Consider the following 26,537-nt stretch of genomic DNA (forward strand, 5'->3'; position numbering starts at 1 on the left):
TATTACTGCCACTCCTGAAGACTTATTTTACCTATGGTAGCTTAAAAATACCCATATATTAAAGCAAGTTGAGGGTTCATGAGCATTTTAATAGCACTCTCTATTGTTTAGACATGTACCAATTTTTTTACATCATCATTTATTTATTTACTTATTGCTAACATGAATTCAAAGCAAGTATGCACATTCTTTTATACTAGAGCAAATCAGGAAGTAAAGACACAATTGCCATCATCAAATCTTAATCTTCAGAGAACAACATCTCCACGAGGTTGGCCTGAAGACACTCAGATTCTACCAGTTTTTGAGGCTGTAAGAGAACAACAGTCATATCTTAACCCACAGCTACAAAAATGTTCTTAGGAGGGGAATGAGTTGTTCTACCTTGAATGACACAAGTCTTGGAACAGAGAAATTATGCTATTCAGAAACTATTAACTAGTTGTAACAAGCTTTATGAAATAGTTAAGATATTTACCTTAAGGCGAGTCATTAAAATACTTGGCTCCGTGGACTAAAACAGGAGACAGGAAGCCCAGCGTCAGCCCTTCCCTTTAACTCTGTAATTTAGGATCCCAGGGCCATGACTAAACTAGAGGACATGCCCTTTCTTTTCATCCAGAATTATGGATTAAGTCGAAAACAACTACTGATACCACTGTTTTAAGGAATTGTATGTTAACCAGCTTTCTTCAACAGTGCTTACAGAATTTTAAAATAAGAATGGCTTTTAAAAGGCATGAAAAAAACCCTAATATTTGCATTATTAATGACTTATTGGGATAGGCCATAGGGATGGACAGCCATGTGTATTTTGAATACATTCTGAAGAGCAAGGTGATACTTGGGATGAAATGTCAAGATCTTTTCAAATTTGAATCCAGAACAAGTTAAGAGTTTTGATAGGGTGAACTGTATCCCCAACACAGTTAAAGAAAGATACTCACTGTTCCATATTTAAGTAGTGTAGGCACTGCAGTTAATTTCAACTTTTTCCTGAAGTCATTATTTGGATCTTTCCAACTATTTCAGAAGGAGAAAGTGATCATGAAAAATATTTACTTGGTTTCTTACATTCTGCTTGGTATTTGATACATTCCCACTTTCAGTCTTTCAGTAAACACTGTTTTCATTGTAAACATTTTAAAAACCTTGACGTCTACGACATATATTCTCCTGTGCAAAGTTTTCATTGAAGTGAATATATACTAAGATATAAAATAAATATAAAGACAATTAAGCTCTGAACTAACATCAGGCCAAATTATTGAATTACCCTTACCTAATACAAATGGCTGAACATTCGAATTTTTAATTCGTATTTAATATCTTCTAGTTGCTTGACTTATCCGACTGTACCTTAGAACTCGGAACCTGAATCACAAGACCCTTCCCGCCTAAATTTGCAAGAGTCTAGTGCATGTCTGGGAAATAGAGTACACATTGCCACTTACTAAGGTTTTTCTCCTACTTGGCAGTAGATGAACACACATCCTTCACCAACATGCTTCAGCCCCTCTCGGACGACCGGTTCAGCTTTTTAAAAAGTTGATAGAAATAATTACCAACTTTACAATCAGGCACTGATGAACAGCGTCCCTCTCCCCTCCCCTCCTCTCCCCTCAGTCTTGGTAAGTACTCAGACTTTATCCTGCAGTTAACTGAGGAGATTAACAGAAGTCACGTGTTTTTTTCTGATTTTTGAGAGCCACTTTAAGGGTAAGGACCCACTCTCAGTCCTGATTTGTCCCCAGGCCACAGCGCCCAGAACAATGAAAGACAAATATTTGCTGACATCATAAGGAGACCAATTCACGTCTCCTGTAAGACACTAATCACATTGGAGAAGTGAAAAGTTCTAATGGACTAGATTCCAAGATTACCCGGGTCGAATGGTAGAAGAGCACTCTTGGCGGGGCGGGAAGGACTTAATAGCAGGAGTCGGAAACAGGGTAGGAAAAGGCAAGATGAGAGCTCAGATCGCCCTCCTCAAGACCCTCTGCTTCCTCTCCACCCCACTCTCTGGCCATAGCCTCGGCCTTCCTGCCACTTCCTCTGGGCTGCAGCCCCCGAATCCCGGCCTCACCCTGCACGCAGTCGGGGCACCAGCTTTTGCCTTCGGCGTCCTTAGAACCAGAAAAGTAGGCGAAAATAGTCTTGCCACTGTGCTGCTCCACCGCCTGCGTGAACTCCTCGTAGCCGTACACGCTTACCTCTTCGTAGCGGGCCATCGGGAAAGCGTGCCTCGGAAAGCTAGAGGTGTCTTGGGTTCGGCCGCCGCTGGGAGGAGCTCCATGCGGGGTGGGGCGAAGCTATTTCCGGGTGGGCGGGGAGCTGGGCAGGGCTTGAGGGAGCCAGCCTGGCTCTGAAGTGCTACGGGAGCCTCTGACGGCCAGAACTCCTCCGCACCGTCATTCTGTTCTCTTCTCAGGTCTCTGTGCTGGCTGCACCCCGAAACCCCGGCTTCTGCCCCTGTCTGGTCCCGGCCCCAGCCCCATGTGCAGTGGCTGCAAAACCTGCCGCCACGCAGCCCCTGAACCCTTAGGTGGCTCCGGAGCCTTAACGGCTCCCAAGCCGCCCTGCGCCCGTTGCCATGGCGACTGGGCGAGCGGCCGGAAGCGAGGCCTAGTTGCGGCCCCCAGCCCGCTTTCTGGTAGGCGCGCCGCGCCCCAGACCAGGTGGGCTCTGGCCGGAGCTGGGGGGATTGTGGGAAGCCGCGTTAGGAGTCATGGATCTGCGGGAGAGGAGACTTTGACCGAGCTTAGATCCTGCCGCTCGTCGGGCCTAATTACCTTTTCTCCTGCCGAGGCTTTAGTGGGGCCCCGGGACCGGGGGGCGGGCGTCCGGGACTGGGCGGGGGTAGGGGGTTGGGAGGGAGGAAGGCTCCGAGGGCTGGAGCTGAGTGTGTGAGTGCGTGCGTGGAGCCGCCCTGGGAGCCGGTGCTGAGACAGAAAGTGCCCCGGGGCTGCGCTGGGAAGGCGGGAGTCGTCCTGGAGCGATGAGTGGGGCGGCTGGCCCAGGGGTCTTGCCGGGGCTGCGCGGGGGCGAGCTAGCGGCGGAGACGCCGGGCTGCTGCGTGGGGCCCAGCAGGTCCGGGCGCGGAGTCCGGCGGCCGTGGGAGAAGAGACGGGGTGCAGGGACGTCCCGAGGCCGTGGAGGGAGGCGCCGGGCGAGGTCCTCGGTTCGGGGGACGCGCTGTGTGAGTGCGGAAAGGCTGCAGGACTGTCGGCGGCCATGGGGGAGAAGACCTGCAGCGGGAACAGCCCAGGCCGCCGGGGCGAACGAGGCTGGGGGGACACCTGGCACGGCAGGCTCGATGGAGGCTGCAAGGGACCTTGGGACTGTGTGGGTGAACGGGGCAGTGGGGGAACCCCAGGTGGTGGGGCCTGTTGGCTCTGTGTGGGTGACTGGCACTGGGGAGGAGGAGGAGACGTCTTATAGGAACCCCCGGGGCTGTGAGAGAGGTTGTCCGGGATCTACGGGGCATGAGAGCATTCTGGAACTGTGGTTGAAGGTGCAGGCTATGAGGGCAGCTTCAGGATGTGGGGAAGGAAGCAGAGTCGAGCTCCATCCCGTGCCTGCAGGAGAAGGGCCGGTTGAAAGGGGGGTTCCTGGACGGGCTTCATGGGTAGAGACCAGCCGTGGTGGTCTCACCGGACCGTGGGTGAAAGGACAGGCCAGGACAGTCCCCCGGGCCGCAGGAGTAGCCATAGCTCCGGACCTAGGGGCAAGCTGTGAGAGGGCCTCAGGTTTGTGTGGGCAGGGCCAGGCTGTGAGGATGCCACCTGTGGCTGTGCCTGGGACTCTGGAGGCAAGTTCTGGGATTGCCCCACACCAGTGGGGGAGAAGACAAGCCGTGGCGGTGCCTGGGCCCGTGGAGGGGATAGGCTATGGGGTTGCCCTGGGCTCTTGGGGAAAAGGGCCGACTGGGGGGGTTCCCGGGGCCACTGTGGGGTGGCCTGAGGCTGTGGAGGTACCTAGAGCTGTGGAGGGAGAGCCCGGCTGCGGGGCTGCTCTAGGTCTGCGGGGGAGGGAGCAGGCAGCGCAGGTGCCTGTCTTTGGGGATACCCCAGGCTTAGGGGGAAGGGGGTGGACCGCAGGGGTGCCCAGAGCTGCGCGGGAGGAAACTCCCTTTGTGGGTGCCCCAGCCGCGTGGCGGAGGAGACAAGCCGTGGAGGAGACAGACGCCGGGCTTCTCCCTGGCCTGCGGGGCACCGGACAGCCCATAGGGATGCCTTGTGCGATTGGAGCGGGAACGAGATGTCGGGGTGAGCCAGGATTTGGGGAGAGGGGGCAGGCTGTGTGGGTGGAGACAGGCTCTGGGGGCGACTCCGGGTCCCGGGAAGCTGCACAGCCTGCAGAGGTGTCTGGTCCTGATGAGCAGGAGGCAGGTCCTGGGGGCGCTCCAGGCCTGTGGGACATAGGACAGCCTATGGGAGTACCTAGGGCTCTGGGGCCAGAGACAGGCTGTGGGAGTGTCCGGGGTCCGTGGGGAATGGAACAGCCTGTGAGGGTGTCCCAGGCTCCGGTGGTAGCGGGAGCCGTGGGAGAACGGACTAGCGGCGGTGGTGTTACAGGCCTGTGGGCTAGGCAGCAGGCTCTGGGGGTGCCCCCGGCTGATGCAGTGCCGGGGGCTGTCAGGGAGGAGACCTGCGGTGGGAATGTCTTGAGTCTGTGGGAAAGGAGGCGGGCTCTGGGGGGGCCAGAGGCTCCGGTGCCTGCAGCTTTAGGGGGACCCGGGTCTGTGGATCAGGAGGCTGTCTGTGGGGATGCCTCATGTCTCTGCATGAGAAGACAGGCCGCGGGGCTCTCTGAGGCAGTGGGGTCGCCAGAGGCAGCAGGTGTGACCAAGCACAGGAGTGCTCCAGCAGGGGCGCCCACAGCTGTGTGTACCTCTGGGTCTGGAAGCGTACCTGCCAGGGTGCCTGCCGCTGTGTGGGTGCCTGGCTCTGTGTGTCAGGAAGGCGGCTCCAGGGATGACTTGAACCTGTGGGGAGAGGTTCGTACTGCCAGGATACCCTTGGCTTCAGGGGTACCTATGGCTCCCCAGGAGCTGTGGTCTGTGGGAGAGGATACTGGTTGTGAGGCTTCCCCAGGATCATGGGGAAAGAGACAGAGTGCTGGGGTTCCTGTGGCTGCTGAGGTGCCCACGGCTCCTCGGGTACCTGGTCCCCTGGGGGTGGAGACTGGCTCTGGGGGTTTCTCACGCTTGCCAGGGAGGGGACAGACTGCAGGAGTACCTCTGACTGCAGGGGTGTCCACAGCTGCTGTGGCCCCTGGGCCGCTGGTGGGTGATGCCAGCTCTGGGGATGGCTTAGGGGTATGGGGAAGGGGACAGGCGACTGAGGTGCCCACTGCTGTCAGGGCTTCAGGACCTGCGGACGGGGACACTGACTCTGAAGGCGTTGCAGGCCTATGGAGAAGGAGAGCCGACGGAGCCATCCCTGGGGCTGTGAGGGTACCTCTGTCTTTGGGGGTGCTTGCAGCTGTAGGAGTTCCCACGGCGGGGCGCCGGCCTGCCGCAGTGTGGGTGACTGGGTCTGCAGGAGAAGAACCCAGTGCGGCTGTCTCCGGCCTCACGACGGGGAGGAGGCCGTCCGCAGAGGGCCCCGGGGCTCCAGGGCGCGAGACAGGAGGTAGAAGTGTCCTGGGGCTGCCGGGGTGGGTGTCTTACACCTGTGGGCATGGGACCAGGTTATGGAGCTGCCCAAGGTCTGCGGGGGAAGAACCGGACTCTGAGAACGTGCCAGGGGTGTCCAGGACAGGCACGGCTGCGGGGGTGAATGAAGCCGAGGAAGTGCCTCCGTTTTCAAGGGAGGAGACAGGCGTTGGCCACGAGAGATCATGCACAGCAGGGTGGGAGGAGACAGGCTGCAGGAGGGTCTAGAATCAGAGGGAGGGGGAACAATTTGGGAGAAAATTGTGAGGGGGAGGACAGATTGAGGGGTGCATTCCAGTAGTATATATAGGGAACAAGTTGGGGGACCCTGGGGCTCTTTGGGAGGGAACAGGTTGGGGGGAGATTTGTTCTGGGTTATGGATGAAGGCACAGGCCGTAAGGGTGTCTCAGGATTGGGGAGAGAGATACTTCATGGAGATGCCTCACCGTATATGGGATAACACATTGGGAGGTTTCCGGGCACAATGGGAAAGGGACAGGTTGCAAGGAGAGGGGTGTCCCAGGACTTTGTATAGGGGAACGGTTCGGGGTGGGTGTCCCTGGACTTTGTGTGTGTATGTGCTTGTGTGTGTGTGTAGCGTCACTCGAGGTATCCTGGAACTGTGGGGATCACCTGGCTTCTTCCTGTTGGAGAACGGACTGTTAGGCCTTTGGCATCCAGGGGGAAAGTACTGACCACGTACAAGCCGCAGATGCCCAGGCCCCAATTCTGCAGGCTCCTTCATTCTGCGGCTCCGGCCCCTGGGCTGTGGAGATGTCAAGCCAGTTGGGATTGCCTCACTCGGGTGCCTCCTTCCACCTTCGCTTTTGATCATGTCTCTACAGCCTTAGAAATAAGGAATCTTTATACTTCTACAGATGTGTCAGTCTTTAAGCAAATCCAGTCTACAATCCTTGAGTTTATTCAAAAGCTTAAATTAGGGATCTCTTAAAAAAACCTGAATTTCCCAGTTGATTTCCTATGGGATTCTTTGAGAGGACAAGCTCCCCCATGCAGTTAACACTAGTTGGTTTATGGAAGATCTGCTTAATTCGACAAATGTTGAGTTAAATTGTCCACTATGCTCAAAGCACTGTTGTGGGGAATCTCAGAGAAGAGCAAGACAAGGCCCTAACCCTCCAGGAACCTTGTCTAGCTGGGAAGATGAGACAGATACCTGTGAAATAGGTAAATAACGACATGAGCAAGTGTGTGAGTGCAGGGGCAGTAGTGCATATGAGGAGGCATTCAGAATAGGGAGAGGCACTGATGCGTGTGTAGTTTACCAAACGCTCTCATCTGTTAGACACTGTATGTGAATATAGGGTGGGGGGAGTTTGGGGGAAATTGAAGATGTACAGAGGTCATTCAGCTAGTTAATGGCAGTTCCTGGCGTCAGTCTACGTACTCCGATGCCACAGGTTTACTTAGAGTCATTCAGAGTTATGTCCTTTTGAGCTACCTAGAAGAGTGAAGCGTACTGCTTTTTGGTTAGTAGTTAGGATTTATTAATGTACGCTGTATATCCGTAAAACTTCCTTGTGGGAAAGTGCTTGTTGGCCATAGCAGAGCTCTGTCTTTGGAATAACGTCTTATCGGCAACCTTTGAGATGTGAAATTTGGAATGAAAAGGGCTCAAGAGATAGTCATTAAGCTAGTGTGTCCCCTATTCGCTTGGAAGGTAGAATTTCAAAAGTGTAGTTGCTTTAGTAAGTGGAAGAAACTATCATATACCTGTCCTTAAGCATTCACTCTGTAGTATGAGGGGGCTGGGGACTACTAGAATATTGTTACATGAGCATGGCATTGTGTTTTACTTATTCTTTCCTTTTGTTTGAATACAGTTGGTCTGAAAGTACTTTCTTTTATTTTAGGCAACGATTTTAGGAGAGAACTGTTGGCTGATGACTGAGCTTTCACTATTGTGCTGCACTTTCTGACGCGATGGGATCAGGCAGACCAGCCTCAGCCTGTGTTCATCTAGCATCTAGTGTCCAACTGGATGGGAGGAGTGACCCCAGGAAACTTCAGACCCAGGTAGTTTCGTTTCATTTTTCTCTTCAGAGTTTTGTTATGAAACATTTCAGACAAAGAAAAGGACAATGAACACGTTTTAAATCACCTTTTAGATTTAACCATTATCACACCTAAGAAAATGGACAAAAAATAATTCCCTAATATTATCTAATAACCAGTCTTCATTCAGCTTCACCCAGTTGTCCCCAAAATGTCTTTTCCCTCAGCACTGTATTTACGCAAATCTTCAAACATACAACAAACAGAATTTTACAGTGAACCTGTAGATTCCATTACTATTTCACGTGTTTGTTCCATTGCATATCTGTCCTTCAGTCCATCCCTCTAGAATCCATTCATCAATCCCTCATACTTTTGGACTCAGATCAAAATAAATTGCAGGGGCTTCCCTGGCGGCGCAGTGGATAAGAATCTGCCTGCCAAGGCAGAGGACACGGGTTCAGCCCTGGCCTGGGAAGATCCCGCATGCCATGGAGCAACTAAGCCCGTGCACCACAACTACTGAGCCTGCGCTCTAGAGCCCGCGAGCCACAACTACTGAGCCCGCGTGCCACAACTACTGAAGCCCACATGCCTAGAGCCCGTGCTTTGCAACAAGAGAAGCCACCGCAATGAGAAGCCCGCGCACTGCAAAGAAGAGTAGCCCCTGCTCGCCGCAACTACAGAAAGCCCGCGTGCAGCAACGAACGCCCAACACAGCCAAAAATAAATAAATAAAATAAAAATAAAATAAATAAATAAATTGCAGACCCTGAGTACCCTGAGTACTTGAGCATGCGTATCATATACTAGAATTCATTCTTTTTTAAAGATTTTTTTTTTGTTTTTGATGTGGATCATTTTTAAATGGTCTTTATTGAATTTGTTACAATATTGCTTCTGTTCTGTGCTTTGGTTTTTTGGCCCGAGGCATGTGGGATCTTAGCTCCCTGACCAGGGATTGAACCCACACCCCGTGCACTGGAAGGCAAAGTCTTAACCACTGGACCGCCAGGGAAGCCCCCTAGAATTCATTCTTTGTTTACCATTTTTTTCTTTTGATGTACATTTTACATCTACAACAAATACACTGAAATGTATACATCTTGTCACATTTGCTGAGTTTTGACAAGTGTATACACATGTATAACTCATACCACTATCAGGATACAGATCATTTACATTACCCCAGAAAGTTCTCTCGTGCCCCTTCCTAGTCAGTCCCACCCCAAGCCTCCACAGGCAACCACTGTTCTGATTTTTTTTCAACATAGATTAGTTTTCTTTGTTCTAGAACTTCATGTAAGCAGAGTCATATACTATGTACTCTTTTGTGTGAGGCTTCTTTCACTGGGTATAATGTTTCTGAGATTTGGTGTAATATTTCTGAGATTCATTTACCTTGCTGCATGTATCAGTAGTTTGTTACTTTTGAATACTGAGTAGTGTTCCATAGTAAATGTGTACCACTGTTTATTCATTCTCCAGTTGATGGACACCTGGGCTGTTTGGGTTACTATGAATGAAACAGCTATGAACATTCTTGTACAGATCTTTTTGTAAACATGTTTTCATTTCTCTTGGGTAAATACCTGGAAGTAAAATTGCTGGGTCATAGGGTAGGTGTATGTTTAGTTTTTTAACAAACCAACAGACCCTTTTCCAAAGTGGTTGTACCATTTTATTTTCCTACCAGTAATGAATGAGAGCTCCAGTTGCTCCACATCTTTGCCAGAATTTGCTGGTGTTTTTAAATTATATATATTTTTTAATTACACCATTCTGGTGGGTGTATAGTAATATCTCAAAGAAAAACTTTTTTTAAATTTTCACATAATTTCAGACTGACAGAAAAGCTGCAAGAATAGTACACAGAATTCCTGGATACTCTTCTCCCAGATTCCCCAAATGTTAGCATTTTATTACATTTTCCCTCCCTCTGTCTCTCCCTCCTTCCTTTTTTTTCTCTCTGTCTCGCTACACACACACACACACACACACACACACACACAATTATTTTCTAAACTGGTTAAGTTACAAACATGATGCCCTTTTGCCCCTAAGTACTTTTTTTTTTTCTTTTTTTATTCTTTTTTTTTTTTGGCTGTGTTGGGTCTTCATTGCTGCGTGCGGGCTTTCTCTAGTTGAGGCGAGTGGGAGCTACTCTTCCTTGCGGTGCACGGGCTTCTCATTGCGGTGGCTTCTCCTGTTGTGGAGCATGGGCTGTAGGCTCACAGGCTTCAGTAGTGACTCGTGGGCTCTAGAGCGCAGGCTCAGTAGTTGTGGCTCATGGGCTTAGTTACCCCGCGGCATGTGGGATCTTCCCGGACCAGGGCTCAAACCCGCGTCCCCTGCATTGGCAGGCGGATTCTTTTGCTTGTATAATCATGGTACAGTGATCAAAATCAGGAAATTAACATCAAATGATGCTATCATGTAACCTACAGACCTCACTGAGATTTTGTTAATTGTTCCAATAATGTCCTTCATAGTGAAAGAAAATCTAAGATCATGAGTTTCGTTGTCATGTTTCTTTAGTTTCCTTTAATCTGAACGATTTTTGAGTCTGTCTTTGTATTTCATAACATTGACATTTTTGAAAAATACGGGCTTGTTATTTGAGGATTTCCTCTCATTTTGGGTTTGTCTGAAATTTTCTTATAATTACGTTCAGGTTATGCACTTGCGGTGGGAAAACCACCAAGGTGATGCTGAGTTCTTCTCAGTGCATCATATCAGGAGGTACACGCTGTCGGTTTAGTCCCATTACTGACAATGTTAACTTTAATTATTTGATTAAGGTGGTGTCTGCCAAGTTTTCCATTGTAAAGTTACTCTTTTGCCTTTTGTAATTGGAGTATCTGTCTTTGAGACTCTGTTAATATCCTTTTATTCCCCAAACTTCATTTGCTAGTTTAGCATTCACTGATGATTTTTTTTTTTCTTTTTAATGGTGGGAGTATGGTTTACTAAGCTGTGCCTTAGTACAGGCGCTGGGGCTTGCCCATGGTGCTCTTAATGTACAAAGCCCGAACGTTCTGCCAGTTTTTCTTGAGCAATGACACCAGGAAGTTGACAGCTAAGTGGATGTTGTATGCAAGCTCATCATCTGTCATTTTCATGTGGCCAGCAGCCACTGCCAGACACGGCACCTTCTTCATCTGGAACTTGATTGTGGACTTCACTTCATCAACTTTGGCCACCATGTTCTCATTGTGGGTCAGCAAGGAAGGGAACTTGCCAGCCTTATTCAGGCCTGGGCCCAGGATTCGTGGGATCTGCTTGATCATAGACTCTGAAGCCAAAAAGGCATCATACTTCTTGGCCAGCTTCTTGACCAGTTTCTTATTCTTGTTGAGTTTCTTCAGGGCCTCGACGTCCACGTGGGGGATATCCGCAGCCTTGGCCCCATCACAGTGCTGCTGGCCCCCCAGAACACATACGGAAAACTTGGGGCGGGGAGTGGACTTAAGCCTGACGGTGCCTGAGAAGCGTTTGTCCTTCTGCGGGTCATGTTCTTCAGGCTGATCTGCAGCTCCACCGTCTCCAGAAACTTCCAGCGTTTGCGCTGGTTCCCGTGCAGGACTTCCTGCACCGCCTCGTAGAGGGTGTCTCAGGAGACTTTGCTGCTCGTGGTCCCTCACGCTGTGATAACCGGAGAAGAGCTCATTGATGATTTTTGCCGGAATCAAATTTTTATTATGATGGTAGGCAAGTGGTGACTTATTTATTTATTTATATCAGAACAGACTTTTAGATTGTTACTTAATTCAGTATGATATTCAAATGGTCTCTGATTTGACCAGTGAAATGAGAGTCACTTCAAGCTGATTCCAGTGTCCCTTTCACGTTTCCATCAATCTTTGACCACTTTTTGCTATAAAAAGATATTCCAGGCTCAGCATAATTTTCCCCTGTCCCAGCCCTAGAATCAGCCATTTATCAAAGGAGACTTCATCCCTTTGGTGGAGAATGGATTTTAGGAATCAGTGTCCGGGTACTTGATATGCTCATTGGTTCTCGGATGTTAGTGTTTCTCTCATATGCCCTCTCAGAGGACATAACTGGGAAATAGATGTATATACTTGTGTGCCTGTACACACATTCATATGCAGATCTGCACTTCTTCCTTCCCCCCTCCTCTCTCTTACTCCATTCTTTCCTCCCTTTCCATGTGTCTGTTTGTCTATCTGCCTATCTGTCTATATTAAACCCATGAGTTCACACAGCTGTCTCCAGTCCAATCCAACACTTCCCATTTGTAACTCCCATATTCAACAGTGTGAAACCAGTCTCCGGTTATCCACAGTATGCGTACTCACTTGCTCAATCCTAGAATGTACAAAACTGTTTGAGAATTGCAATCCATGCCTCCGCAAAAAAAGAACCCTATAAATTAGAGTTCAGTATTTGTTTAGAGAACTTTTTGTCTTTAGCCTGAGGGCATATAGTCCAAATGCTATGTTCAAAAGTTAATTAGATTGATTTTTTTTTTTTTTTAACCTTCACTTTTTAGTGTGGTTATGTTAGTCATCTGAACTTCATTTTGGTTCGTTGGTTTCTGTTAGTATTTATTTTTAGGGTTTTCCTTCATCCGTATGAATTTTATTTACTATCTTCCTCCCTTTCTCCCTCCCTTCTTCTCTTCCTTCCTGTCTCTCTAGTATGTGGGAAACATTAACGTGGTTCCAAACAAACGTGTGCAAAAAGGAACATTCAGTGAAGTATTAGCGCCCCCCCCCCCCAATTCCCTCTATCCTTTCCACCCAATTCCTACCCACACCCTGTAGATACCTAATCTTATTATTCTCTGATTTTTCTTCCCTGTGTCTCTTTCTGCACAAATGATCAGATGTGTGTGTGCTTTCTCATGAAGTACTTCTCCCCTTTTTTGAAGGGTGGAATATTACAGATACTCTTTTTTGCACTTTGCTCTTTTCACTGAACAGCATATCTGAGAAATCCCTCCGCATGAGTTCATACACACCTTCCTCATTCTTAACATCTTCATAGTACTCCTCTGTGTGGATGTAGCATAGTTTCTTTTGTTTTCTTTTATTTATTTATTTATGGCTGCGTTGGGTCTTTGTTGCTGAGTGCGGGCTTTTAGTTGCAGCGAGTGGAAGCTACTCTTCGTTGCGGTGCGCAGGCTTCTCATTGCGGTGGCTTCTCTTGTTGGGGAGCACGGGCTCTAGGCACGTGGGCTTCAGTAGTTGTGGCTTGAGGGCTCTAGAGCACAGGCTCAGTAGTTGTGGCACACAGGCCTAGTTGCTCTGCGGCATGTGGGGTTTTCCCGGACCAGGGCTCGGACCCTTGTCCCCTGCATTGGCAGGCAGATTCTTAACTACTGCGCCACCGGAGAAGTCCAGGATATAGCACAGTTTGAGACACGCTTCTACATAGGCATTTAGGTCAATTCCAATACTTGGCAGTTACAATAGAGCACTGAGTAACCCTGTGCATATGTATTGTTGGGGGTGTATCGTCAGGATAAATTCCTGGAAGTGAGACTGCTCGGTCAAAAGGCAAACGCATGTGTGGTTTTGTTTGCTGTTGCTGGAGTCCCGTCTCTGAGGGTTGCGCTCCCACCAGCATCCTGTGAGAAGGCCTCTTTTCACAGTCTTGCCAACAGCACGTGTTGTTATATCTCTTAATTTTTGCTGATCTGTTGCTGTCTCAGTGTATTTTTAACTTGTGTGTTTATGAACTTGACGAACTGTTCATATATTTAAGGGCCATGTTTCTTTTGTTGTTGTTAGTTGTCTGTTCATGTGTTTTCACCATTTTCTACTGAGTTTTGGTCTTTTTTCATCTCAATTTACAAATATTTTTCTTCCAGTTTTTCAGTTCTTTGACTTTGTTTATGGTGTTTTTAAACCATAAAAAGCAGAAGTTGTTTAAAAAATTTTTATTTTAATGTAGTAAAAATTATCACTCTTTTATTGCATATGGATTTTGAGTCACAGTTAGAAAGCTTTTCCCTACACCCAGGTTAAAGAGGAATTCATTCATTCTTTTTTTTTTTTTTTTTCCTAGTACTTATATGAAATCCCCTAGGTATTTTAGGTTATTTTTACTTTTGGGGAAGATTTCTCCAATAAGGCCATAAGTTCCAGGTATTGTTCCTCATTCTGTGCACCTTTCAGATGGTAATTATTTTTTTTCTCTCTCATCTCTACTTTTTTTCCCTAAAATACTTTCCTGACGTTTTATCACACTGGGTTAGTTTAAACTAACTCTTCATACACATGATTGTATAAACACATGTTCCTGTGTGTGCTGTGAGAGTTGGGGAGCTGTCTCAAGAATAAGGCATCATAGCACAGGCGGCACTGGGTTTCATGCACGGATTCTCCTAGTGCTGTTTACCTGCCATGGACAGGTCCAAAGCCACAGAATTGTTTGCTCCCTTTGACATAGTAATCGCAGAACAGATAATTTATCCTAAGGAAATAATTTAAAAACAGAAAAAAACTAAATGCATGGGAATATTAGTTGAAGTACTATTTCTATTAGTGGAAAAGCTGAAACAATCTAAATGTTTAATAATAAGGTTATAGTTAGGTTAAGCATGAAAAGGCCATTCATTGGATTTTGGAAAATGCAACTGTGAAAAATAATGAAAACTGTGGGAGTATGGAAACATGCCTATGTTTGTTAAGTGAAAAACAAAACCTGTGTCTATCATGATTTTAACTAACAAAGACTTAAACCTGCATAAGAAGGTGAAGTGGACTGTTTAGAGCAAGATGCACTTAGGCGTAGGATAAGAGATGTGGTCTAACCACCAGACGAAAAATCTCAGCAAGAGTATTGTCAGTGGCTTAGGTTCTGTATGGCACATCTGTGGAACAGTTTTCAGGAACACTCATAATGAATTGTACTGATCACTTGCTGGAAACTGACATTTTGATACAGGGCAGAAGCCCATCACTGGGGAGTTGAGGAACTCACTGGTTCTGTTTGAAGCTTTCTGAGTTGACTTTGTGAGGAGGATTCTAGTATGCTACTGGTAAACCAGAAGTATAATACTGGGGACTGGGTGATGGTAGGATAGAACCAGGGGTGTGTGGTTAATTCAAGGGTGTGTGAGAGTAGCTGATTCTGTCAGTACAACAGGAAAATACCGCTTAGCACTAATAATCGTGTGGGTGAAATGTTAGAAACTTGATTATAGATACATACTAACTATGCAATATGTTATTTTTCTAATGTGTGCTTACTTTTTTTTTTTTTTTTTTAAAGAACCAGCTGCAGTTTAATAGGAATGTTCCTACACATTCAAGCAACTTGGCAATCCGATATTCTTGCCCACATGGAATTAGAATTGAAAAACTGAAGCACTCATACAATGAGTCATACCATTGTAGAGATTCAGGTTTTAGAGACGGTCCTGACCTAAGCAGTTCTGTTTCATTTTCTGTCATATCAGAAGAGAGACTTAGCTATGCCGTCCATCTAGCCAAAAGAGATGTAAAACGAAGACAACTTGAAGAACATATAAAAGAACACCATCTCAGAAGTCAGCCCCAAATCTTTCAGAAATGTGGACACTCTAACCATAAAATATCTGACCATAGAGTGGAAAGGAAGGAATCAAAGAGTCGGGAAGTCTGTCACGGCAGCCGCCAGCCATCCAAAGTAGAAATTTCCAGCTCAGGTGCCAGGGTATACCTGTACACATCTCATCCAGGACAGTCAGACCTCACCATGCCAAATTCGCCACCCACTCGTGATCCAGGACTTCAGCCACATGCCAGGATAGGTGACCACAAAAGCCTATGCGGACACAAAAGCCTGCTGGAAGTTCAGCGACTCCAGAAAGAATTGAGCAGTTGTATCCATAAAATTGAAGAATTAACTAAAAAAGGTGAGAAAAATTGGGCTCTTGACTTTGAAAAGATGCTATGAGAGGGTATAGTCCAAATACATTCTTCGGGACCCCCGCCCCCGTCACATTCCATTCTCTCCTTCTGTCACTAGAGTGAGCACTCATGACAAGACAGGTGGACTTTGAGTTTGACCAGTGTCTTTTTTTCTGATGAGTTTGCCCTGCCCTAGCCCCTCTTTCCAGCAGAGGCACCTGAAAGAGCCCCTTTTCCTTAGGCTGTACTTGGTAAGTCGACTGACTGAGGGCCCCGCCTAGTAATTGCGGTACCTGTTGTCTGAAGCCTAGGTCTTCTAGCACCTGAGTGCAAATTATCCTGTAATGTGTTGCTTCTGTATCCAGAAGTCCTTCTGGAAAAATTATTTTTAATGTGTTCAGAAAAGAACATAATACCTGTATATTATAGCTAAAACCAGTTCTAACTTAGGCAGTGTTTAGATGAGTACACAGCAGTGATGGGGAGTTATGGATATACGTATAAAATATCTGACCACAGGGTAGAAAGGAAGGTGTATAATCCTCATATACTGTTCTCTACAGTTTTTCAGTGTTCCCTATGCCCTTGCATTTCCCTGGGGAGTAGAAGATTGATTGCACATGGAAAATTTGGGGTTACCATAGCTAACAAGTAGGGGGATCAAGCCTAGCTTTCAGACTGCAAGGAATAGGGAGTTAACATCCAAAGGAGCTACTGTGCTAAGATAACACATAGTCTACCATGATCTTTTGCACTATAAAGTCAAGTAATATATGTATATGTGCGCGTGTGCATGTTATGTAAGGAATTTAAGGTGCCTTACAAAAACAGATTGAATAAAATAGAACAAAAATATGTAAATGAGGATATTTTGGCACAGGAAAAAATAAGGAAAGGAAAAACAACATTTATTAGGAATGGGTTACAGATTTGTTTCTGAGCTTCCTCACAGTCAGCTAACCAGGGAAATGTGATCAATTGCAGAATTTACAAAGAAAAAGACAGTTGTCTAAGGAAAAAAATATACCACGTATTGAGGCTGGAAAAAAATTTCTCTGGTGGGTCTTCATAAAGAGTATGTTGTGTAATATGAACAACTGGAAAACGTTCCCACCTCAGAATAGCAGCAGCGTGTGGCTCGTTCCTCCTGACGTCGCTCGGTGGCGGTCTGCGGCATGACCCCACAGCATAGTTTGTGGAAACCACGCTACGAGGGGAGCAGAGCCACGAGGCCCGCTGCTCTGGTGATGGGGCCTCGTACAGGGGACCTTTAGAGCAGAGCTGCTCAGGCAGTCTTCCAGAAACAGTTTCTGTGAATGAATCTTTTGAAAATGTGGAGCAGCAGTGTGTACGAGGGTGTGCTTCCTGACAGATAAACGAAGACTTTGGACACGCAAATAATTTTAGCCCTTGGTGTCTTAATATGTTGGAGAAAGGACTTCTCATCTGGGTTCAAGATAAGAGAGTGCACAAGAAATCTTGCTAAACATAAAAATAGGTCAATAAATGGTTTTTTTAAAAAATAGAAAGCATGGGACTTCCCTGGTGGTCCAGTGGTTAAGACCCTGCACTTCCACTGCAGGGGGCAGGGGTTCCATCCCTGGTCGGGGAACGAAGATCCTGCATGCCACGTGACGCGACCAAGAAATTTAATTAAAAAAAAAATAGAAAGCATTATAGATTTGGGTTCAATCGAAAGAATTTAAGAATAGTAAGAGATGCATAACTGTGGAATAGGCTGTCCAGTGGGATTTGGTTCAGGGAATTCCTGCCTGGAGGGGAGCTTGATCTAGTTAGTCTTCATGTCTCTTCCATCTCTGAGTCAGGACACAGGCCCACTTGCTGGTTCCTAGTTTCTTGGCTGATGAAAACTGAAATTTTTGGCTATGACAGCTTCATTGTTTTTCTTAATAAAACTAGAGATTGTCAACCTCATTATCTCTTTGAGTAATTGAAGTTTTTATAAGTTTTTAATGTGTGGTTTATAATCCACTTTTGGGGGAAAAATATTTTCAGATCGCATGGAAGAAGCTTTGGATCCAGATGAAGAGCGGAGAATCCGTGTCAGGAGGCAGGAGCAGGCCGTCCGTTCTGCCCGAATGCTCTACGTCCTCCAGCAGCAGGTGCGGAGGCTCAGGGACCGGGGACCTTCTCAGGGAATTCCTGTTTTCCTTTTGTCTCAGGAATATCAGCACCAGAGTATCCTACATGAATTCTGATGTGTTTGTGAGGCCGAATTTCCTGAACACGTGGACAAATAATTCTGCTTCTCGTCCTCTGCCTTTATGTGTGTTTGTGTATTATGTGTATATGGCCAAACTCTTTATTTTATTTTTATCTTTTTAAAAAATTTTTTAAATTTATTTTTGGCTGCCTTGGGTCCTCGTTGCTGCGCACAGGCTTACGCTAGTTGCTGCGAGCAGGGGCTACTCTTTGTTGTGGTGCGCAGGCTTCTCATTGCGGTGCCTTCTCTTTTTTTTTTTAATAAATTTATTTGTTTTATTTATTTACTTTTTAAAAATTTTTGGCTGTGTTGGGTCTTTGTTGCTGCGTGCGGGCTTTCTCTAGTCGTGGTGAGTGCAGGCTACTCTTCGTTGTGGTGCACGGGCTTCTCATTGCAGTGGCTTCTCTTCTTGCGGAGCACCGGCTCTAGGCACACGGGCTTCACTAGTTGTGGCACACAGGCTCAGTAGTTGTGGCTTGTGGGCTCTAGAGTGCAGGTTCAGTAGTTGTGGCGCATGGGCTTAGTTGCTCTGAGGCATGTGGGATCTTCCCGGACCAGGGATCAAACCCGTGTCCCCTGCACTGGCCAGCGGATTCTTAACCACTGCACCACCAGGGAAGTCCCTGGCCAAACTCTTTAAATACTGGGGGGTTTTTTGTTTTTGTTTTTTTCTTTACTTTTTGGGGTCATAGACTCTTGAGAATCTACTAAAAGCTATGTGTCCTTTCCCCAGAAAAAAATGCTTATACAGCCCATATTTTTGCAGATAAATTTAAGTGGATCAGTTACCCTGAAACCCGTGGTCCCTAGTAATGCACCTTATAGTCTTGAAGGATAGGGACCTTGTTAGTTTCCCATCTGTCTCATGTTTATTGTGTACTAGAAGCTTAGTAGATAGTAAATAGTTTAATTGTCTTTACTAAATAGTAAAGAGTGAAGAATGTGTTAAGTGTCTTTCAGGACACATTGAGTGGCCAATAAGCAGGCATTTACATTTTTTACATTGTGGAAAGAATTTTTAAATATTTGTTTTAACTTTAACGCCTTACTCATTAGTAAGCCTTGAACTCATTTCTGGCCACTTAGCTCACGTGTTAGCCTTATTGCTGAACCCAAAACTGGACTCTTTCATTTAAAAGATAATGCCTGAGTTAGATTTTGTTCTGTATTCTTGTTGGGTTCATTTTGTTTTTAACTCTGCGCTGCTGCCATAAAGATTGTTCTGAAACACGAATCAGAGCTGTGCTTGAAAGGTTTGATTGGCTCGCTGTTACTTAGAGGGTGGAAGCTGAATTCTTTAGCCACAGCACTGAAGACGTCCTGATCTGGCTCTCCTACCTTTCCAGAGTCATCTTCACCTTCACTCCTTCATGTTAAATTCCTCTTACATTGGGGACCAAGGGATGGAAGGTGAACCCTGTGTTCTAGTCACCATCTTGAACTGGAAATCAATAGCTACTTTGGGGGTGCATGAATGAAGAGCCTTGTTTCATTTTCAAGTGACTTGAATTAATAAGGGTTATATTTGGGACTTCCCTGGTGGCGCAGTGGTTAAGAATCCGTCTGCCAATGCAGGGGACACGGGTTCAAGCCCTGGCCCGGGAAGATCCCACATGCCGCGGAGCAACTAGGCCCGTGCGCCACAACTACTGAGCCTGCACTCTAGAACCCGCGAGCCACAACTACTGAGCCCACGAGCCACAACTACTGAAGCCCGTGGACCTAGAGCCCGTGCTCCGCAACAAGAGAAGCCACCACAATGAGAAGCCCGCGCACCGCAACGCAGAGTAGCCCCTGCTCGCCGCAGCTGGAGAAAGCCCGCACGCAGCAACGAAGACCCAACGCAGCCAAAAATAAATAGATAAATTTATTTAAAAAATAATAATAATAATGGTTATATTTGGACAAGAGAAAATGTATCCTTTTCTACAGAAAAGATCAGTGGAAAGGTACGAAGTTTTCATTTCTCTCCCCTTTACAAAACAGGTTAAAGAAATCCAGGAAGAATTGGATAAACTGAGTCCACATAAAATTAAACACACTAAGAAGGTATGATGCAATTTAATTATGATTAATACTTACTACTTATAAACTACATTTCCAGTGTTTTGTTAGTATTATGTGTGGGTTCTCTGCACTAATATTATTTTCAGTGCTTGTAGAAACCTGTTAGGGAGTGAGCATCTTACATATTCTGAATTTGGGCTTACCTTCCAAGAAACAGGTTCTGAAAATAGGTTGTTGCTCCTGGTATAAGAAACTGAGCATAAAAGGGAAAAGACTTTGTCATTAGAAAACCTTTAAGCTTTACAATTCCCTTTACTATGAAAAAGTTTTTACAGTAGAAGTTGTTCTTACATAGAAAGAAGATTGGCTATAAATGTTCGTAAGGGTTGGGTTAATGTTTAGAAGTTGTGAGTATTGAAATAACTCTCGCATCTCATTTATTGCCAGTCATGGGCAGTGTCCAGGCTGGCAGCTGCCCATCGAGGAGCCATTCGGGCCTTACAGATGTTTGTTACTCAGTTTACTGACCGGGTGGAGCACCCAGTTCCTACTTGGTGCAAGGAACTGGGCAGTCTCATCCGCCAGCTTTCACTCTGTTCTGCCAAGCTGGAGGCCAATTCTTCTGTCCCTGATGTGGTGATAGATATCCTGCAACAAACTGAGGTATGAGATTGACTCCGATTTTTGTGTAAAGTGCATTGTTTCTAAGCAGGGAAGTAATGTTTACCATTGCCTAATTTCATTGAGATTCGTGGAGAATACAAGACAAAGCTGGTACCTAATAAATTCAAGCTTTGCAGAGGGCAGAAGAAGCACTTCATTTTAATTTTGTTTTTACAGTCTAGTCTGTATTGTATTTCACTGCTTTGAGAATTGGTGACTTGAGTCTAGAACATATAACAACTCTTAACCAGGTCCATTACTTAAACAGAATGTTCCATACTGTGACCAAAAGAACTTATTAGCATACAAAAGGAAAACAGTAAAGCACTGCTTAGTTTAATGCTTAGATTAGAATATCAGTGTGCAATCTAGATAGAGTTTTGAAAAAAAGAAACACAAAAATATATGGAAGCAGAGCCTAAAGTCTCGTGCTATGGCTAGAGACTTCTGGAAATCACAGCCGGTATGTACTAGTCAGGAATGGATAGTGTTTTTAGTTTGATTGGTGACAAACACAGCAAAAACACTGTGTCCTTAAATCTTTGTAGTTCTTTGAAGTTTGTGGAGTGCTGTCATTTCATCCTTACTGCGTTGCTGTGATTTGCAATAGGTTTTATTACTATTATTTTACAGGTTAAAAAAAAAGGTCAGAGACGTGACACAGTTACTTCTCTTGATGGCTGGAAATCCAATGCCTGTTTTCTGACTCCCATGCCACTGTTATTTCCACTGCGCCACACATTTTCATCCACAAATAAAAGGATGGCCTTTCTGTTAGTGTGACACAGTAAACTGTTGGCTGTAGTGGGAAGAATTCGAGACTAAGTGACAGACCAATTCTACCATTAACTAGCCCTTGGTGATCTTTAAGTCCCCTTCTACCTTTACAGTTTCATTATCCAGCAAATATGTTTGTGATTTACATCGGTTATATTCGTGTGTATAGAACTTACCATCAGGAATGTTATTGTCAAATGGAGACCTTTAGGTAGCATATCAAGTTATGTGGTGCTTTTTAAACTTATCCATAAGAAATATTTATTGGCCAAATGATTTCATTTAGAGGGCATATCTTGCTAATCCTAGAAAGGATCTCAAGAGATATAGTCCCTTTCCCAAATTTTGAGCAGGAGTGCCTTAACATAATGTTTCTTAAATATAATGTTTGTCTCCTCTACATTTGAAAATATCCAGTAGCACAAGAAATTTATTCTTTCTTGTTGATGTGTACTACACCAACCCATAGCTTATTATTTTCTTATTGCCTTACTGTCATCTGAACTAAATGTCCCTGGCTGTGTTCAGTTGTCCTTAACTTGTACTGACTGGAGGGAGACTGGGCCCTTGCTGCCTGGTGATGAGTGGGTACTTGTTAGAGGACATGCCTCACTTAGAAGGGGTGGAGGGGCACAGATACCCCCCCATTGTGGTAGATGAGTGACCAGAGCCACTGAACATGCTAAGTTTCCTTTAGTTTATGAAGATGTACATTAAATACAGTCTGTGTGCCCACTTAAAGGATAATTTAAGTTTATGAGGTTTTCATTGAGAATTAAAATGCTTATATAGCATATAGGATTATATTCTGAAGACTGTGGTTAGTTTTTAAAATAGGAATCCTTAATTTTAGAGTTTGGATGCCTTTAAGAGTGGTCATATTCTTTATTTTTTTGCTATTGGTTTTAGTGAGCTAAACATGTAAAAGAACATGCAGAATTTCTTTTATTAATTGGATTCCTAAATGACCAAGTTTTAAAATTAAGTGACATTTCATTAACAATTAGAGATAGCCATTTAATAATGAGTTCCTCTGGAGTTCCCATTTTCAGTTTTATAATTGAAAAGTTGGACTTTTGTGAGATAAACTAAGAGAATGATTAACTGTTTCATGGCAGGCTTTGGAATCCCTCCTGGAAAAGACACTGTCACCAAAAAAGGCAAAGAAATGTTTCAGTGAAATTCGGAGCAGATTTCCTATTGGTAGCCAAAGGGCCTTAGAGAGATGGCGAAGTACATCACCAAAGAGTGAGAGGAGGCCCTTCGTAGCAAAGGAGATATTTCCACAGGAAACAAGAGGACCTTCAGTGGCAAAGAAGCTTCTTGCTGGTATGTGTCCTAAAGTGTTTATTACAAGATACTTTATTCTTTGAAATTGTCTGGACTGTAACAGTTGCCCACCCCGCCCCGGGTCAGGAGTTAAAGCCTAGTCCACAGTAGGTGCGCTTGAACTAGGATAAAGGAATAGCAACCAAAATGCTTCCTTAGGCTGGAGGCTGGAGTATTTTTCCATAGAGGAGGGTGGAGAAAGTAAAATTCCCGTTTCCTGCATCATAGCGTTTGGGCTAACCAAAGTAAATCCCTGCAGAGCTGGAAGTTAGAGCCCTGCTTTTTTTTTTTTAAGTTTTTTAATTTATATTTTAACGATAGATATATACATATCTACACAAACACACGTTTGGTTGATATATATGATCTTTTTTTACATAGGTAATAAATTCTCGTTATTCCAATAAGCAGAATTGCAAGCTTACGTGGTGTGCACATTTAAACAGATACTGCCAACTTGCCCTTGAAAATGGGCATACAATTATGTTTTGTTTAGCAGTGACCATCAGTATGTATTTCCCCATATCCTTGCCAAGTACTTTATATAATGAAATATAAGAAATTTCCAGTCTCTTGGTGGAAAATGGTACCTTACTGTTTTATATTGTGTTTCCCTGATTCCTAGTCAGGAAGGTTTTTCTTTCATGTGTTCCTTAGCCTTGTTCATTTCCTCTTCTGTGATTTATCTGTTCATATCCTTTGCCATCTCCCTACTGGGTTCTGTCTTTTGCTTATGGGTATATAGAAGTTCTTTATATATTTTGGATCTTAATCCTTTTCTAGTTTACATGTATTGTAAATATTTTCTCTTAGACACTTACTTTTGAATTTTGTTTATGATATCTTTTCTGGCACAGAAAATTTTATTTTTATTATTTATTTTATTTACTTTTTTCAGCTATGCCACGAGGCTTGCAGGATCTTACTTCTCTGACCAGGGATTGACCCTGGACACTGGCAGTGAAAGCACCAAGTCCTAACCTCTGGACTGCCAGGGAATTCCCAGAAAATTTTAATTTTGTAGGCAAAATCATCATTCTTTCCTACATATTTTAATATTTTAAGAGGCAGTTCTTTCCTCTTTGTTGTTGTGCTTTTTCAAAATTTTGCTGATGGTGATTGCTTATCTTCAGAGGAATTTAGAATGAGCTTGTCAAGTTCCATGAAAAATGCTATTGGGAGTTCGATTGGTATTACACTGAGTTCATAAATTAATTAGGAGAGGAATGACATCTTTACAATATGATCCTGTCAATTTATTCATGCCCCTTTTCCATCCCTTCAGTTGAATTTTATAACTTTCTGCATATGATAATCCCTGACGTAGGAATATATAGGAATTCCTAAATTTCTTGTTAGGTTTATTTCCAGTTTTTATTGCTATTGTGAATGGGATCTTTTTTTAAAATTACATTTTGAAATTGGTTATTGCTACTTATAGGAGAGCTGTTGGATTTGTACATCGCTCTTATATCTGACACCTTGCTGAAATCTTTAATTTGTTATGGTACTGTATTTCATTGGTTCTAAGGTATACATTTGAACATTTCTGAAATTGGGATGCATTCTTAAATTGATGATATCTTACAATTACTTGACGATATTTTAAAATTTCCTATCGGTACATAAAATAATGATATGTCTTGTACTTGATATTTCAGAGTTGATGAAATATGAGGTTTTGTTAATTTTTATGTATTTTTCCAGATAGATGAGCTCACTTAAGTTTTGCCTCTCTCCTTGCAATTTTTATACCTTTCTTTTTTCCTCTTTCTGCTTTATTGAATGGATTTTAATTCAGGGTAATATTGAATAATAGCTGTAATGGTGGACATCAACTCCCCTTGCGTGCCCCCCCCTTACCAGTTTAAAGGGAATGTTTTTTCATGTGTGATGCTGACTATTGTTTTTCGGCAAATCTGCATATGAAGTTAAGGAAATTTTCTTCTGTTCCTGTTTTGCTAAGAGATTTTCTTTTCGTCTTTTTTTTTTTCCTTCTTAAACTGACATATATACATTGATAGTATTTTAAAATAGTTTTAAGATTTTAATATTGAATTTTTTAATATGCCATTTATATCAGAGTGTGGATGAATCCAGTAAACTAGTTTTCCTTCTTTTAATTGAAGTGGAATGTACAGATAGAAAAGTGCACTATAAATTTACAGCTCAATTATCAGAAAACAAACATTTGTGTATGGCCACCACCCAAGTCAGGAAATGGAACATTACAAGCACTAAGAAATCCCCCTAGACTCTCCTCTTCCAACCTCCTTCCCCTGCTTCTTCCCCTCTATTAACTATCACTGTGATTTTTAATGCTGTACTTTGGTTTTGCCTGATTTGGAACTTTATAAAAAATAGAATCACACAATTGGTATTTTCTTGTGACTGGCTTCTTCCACTTAACATTTTGTGAGATTCATCTGTTCTGTTTGTGTAGCTGTGATTTGTTTATGTTCATTGCTGTATTCCATTGTATGAATATATGGCCGTTTATTTATCTATTCTGTTGTTTTAATCATTGGGTTTTTTCCAGTTTGGAGTGCTTGTAAGGGAAACTACTGTGATCGTTTTTATATATGTCTCTTGGTACATGTGTGCCTGTGTTTCTGTTGGGTTTATTCCCAGGAGTATAATTGTTAGGTCATCAGGGTATGTATTTGTTCAACTGTAATAAAGATTTTTTTCAAAGTAGTTTTATCCTTTTATATTCCAACCATGTATGAGAACAGTTGCTACACATCCTTGCCAGCCCTTGTTATTAGTTTTTAAAATTTTGGCGACCTGGTTGATGTGTAAGGCTGTCATTGCGGTTTTAGTTACATTTTCTGGATGTTTAATGGTGAGTACTTCTTCATATATTTATTGGCCATTTACATGTCTTCTTTTGTGAAGTGCCAGTTCAAGTCTCTTGACCAGTCCTCCCTCCCTCTTTCTCTCTCTCATTTTCTATTCCCTTTTTTCCTTTCTCTCTCTCTCTCTCCATTTCTTTATTGATTTGTAGGAGTTCTTTGTAGGAGTATTCTACATAGGACCCTTTCTCAGTTACCTGTGTTGTAAATATCCTCATAGAAATAAGATGTGGCTTGCTTTTAAATGTTGCCGTGGTGTCTTTTGATGGACAGAATTCTAAATTTCACTGTATTCCAATGTAGCAATCTTTTCCTGTATAGGTTTTTTTTTGTTGTTGTTGTTTGTTTTTTTGGTTTGTTTTTGGATCCTGTTTAAGAAGCTTTTCCTTATGCCAAAATTAAGAAACTACTTTCCTATGTTATTTCCTAAAAAAGGTTCATTTTCTTCCAGGTGGATATCTAGTTGAGCTAGCACTCTTTGTTGAAAATATTATTCTTTCCCCATAGTGGCATACAGTGTCACTTTTGTCATAAGTTGTGTCCACATATGTGTGGGTCAGTTTCTGGGTCCTCTGTTCTCTTCCACTGATTTATTTGTTGGTTCTTATGCTAGTGTACACTATCTTACTTAACTATTCTAAGTCTTGATATGTAGTAGAACAGCTTTTGTCACCTGTCCTTCTTCCCGAATGTCTTGGCAAATCTTGACCCTTGGTATTTCCATAGAAATTTTAGGATCAGAATTTGTTAATTTTCATCCCCTCCCCCTCCAACAACAAACAACCTATTGGAATTTTGATGAGGAATTGTTATCTTTACAATATTATATTTCCCAATCCACCAGCAGGGTATATATCCCTCCATTCATTTAGGTTGTCTTTAAATATTCTCAGTAACTTATAATGTGTGTGTGCGTTTGTTCATCTTTATTTAGAATTGTTCCTTGGTATTGCTATTTTCAGTGCTCTTAGTGCTTTCAGTAAATGATGTATTTTTAAAAATTTAATTTTTAATGAATATTGTGGATATACAGACATATAGTCGATTTTATGTGTTGCTCTTATATCTAGCAACCTTGCTAAGCTAATTTATTTCTAATAATTTATGGGCAGATTATTTGTGTTTTGCAATGTATATAGTC

General features: G+C 43.9%; 3 protein-coding genes and 1 pseudogene across 13 annotated transcripts in view; 2 read left to right on the plus strand and 2 right to left on the minus strand.

Moving 5' to 3' along the window:
• Window positions 1–120: 120 nt before the first annotated feature.
• Window positions 121–2,311, minus strand: TXNDC17 (thioredoxin domain containing 17). Its single transcript, XM_068531632.1, is given in 5 exon segments — window positions 121–310; window positions 948–1,023; window positions 1,455–1,536; window positions 2,087–2,267; window positions 2,270–2,311. Coding segments are annotated over 5 exon segments (435 nt in total). The 5' UTR covers window positions 2,297–2,311; the 3' UTR covers window positions 121–241.
• A 28-nt stretch (window positions 2,312–2,339) lies between these two features.
• Window positions 2,340–26,537, plus strand: part of KIAA0753 (KIAA0753 ortholog) — a 60,517-nt gene continuing 36,319 nt past the window's right edge. For 5 of the 11 annotated variants that reach the window (XM_068531620.1, XM_068531626.1, XM_068531631.1 and 2 more), the window contains exons 1-7: window positions 6,011–6,848; window positions 7,535–7,697; window positions 14,922–15,546; window positions 17,558–17,664; window positions 19,752–19,814; window positions 20,220–20,435; window positions 22,331–22,541. In XM_068531620.1, coding sequence (XP_068387721.1) covers window positions 7,605–7,697; window positions 14,922–15,546; window positions 17,558–17,664; window positions 19,752–19,814; window positions 20,220–20,435; window positions 22,331–22,541 — 1,315 coding nt within the window. In that variant the 5' untranslated portion in view covers window positions 6,011–6,848; window positions 7,535–7,604. Of the gene's footprint in view, window positions 2,432–2,488; window positions 2,679–3,136; window positions 3,200–3,324; window positions 3,346–6,010; window positions 6,849–7,534; window positions 7,698–11,034; window positions 11,384–14,921; window positions 15,547–17,557; window positions 17,665–19,751; window positions 19,815–20,219; window positions 20,436–22,330; window positions 22,542–26,537 lie in introns of those variants that run through there. The other 6 variants (XM_068531622.1, XM_068531621.1, XM_068531623.1 and 3 more) reach the window with 6 other exon arrangements.
• LOC137755457 (collagen alpha-1(I) chain) lies at window positions 2,885–5,960 on the plus strand. The gene is given in 2 exon segments (XM_068531619.1): window positions 2,885–5,835; window positions 5,837–5,960. Coding segments are annotated over 2 exon segments (2,961 nt in total). The 5' UTR covers window positions 2,885–2,998.
• On the minus strand, window positions 10,637–11,316 carry LOC137754971 (large ribosomal subunit protein uL1 pseudogene; annotated as a pseudogene).

Source organism: Eschrichtius robustus, chromosome 20 (assembly GCF_028021215.1).
Source record: "Eschrichtius robustus isolate mEscRob2 chromosome 20, mEscRob2.pri, whole genome shotgun sequence".
NCBI classification, from domain to species: Eukaryota; Metazoa; Chordata; class Mammalia; order Artiodactyla; family Eschrichtiidae; genus Eschrichtius; species Eschrichtius robustus.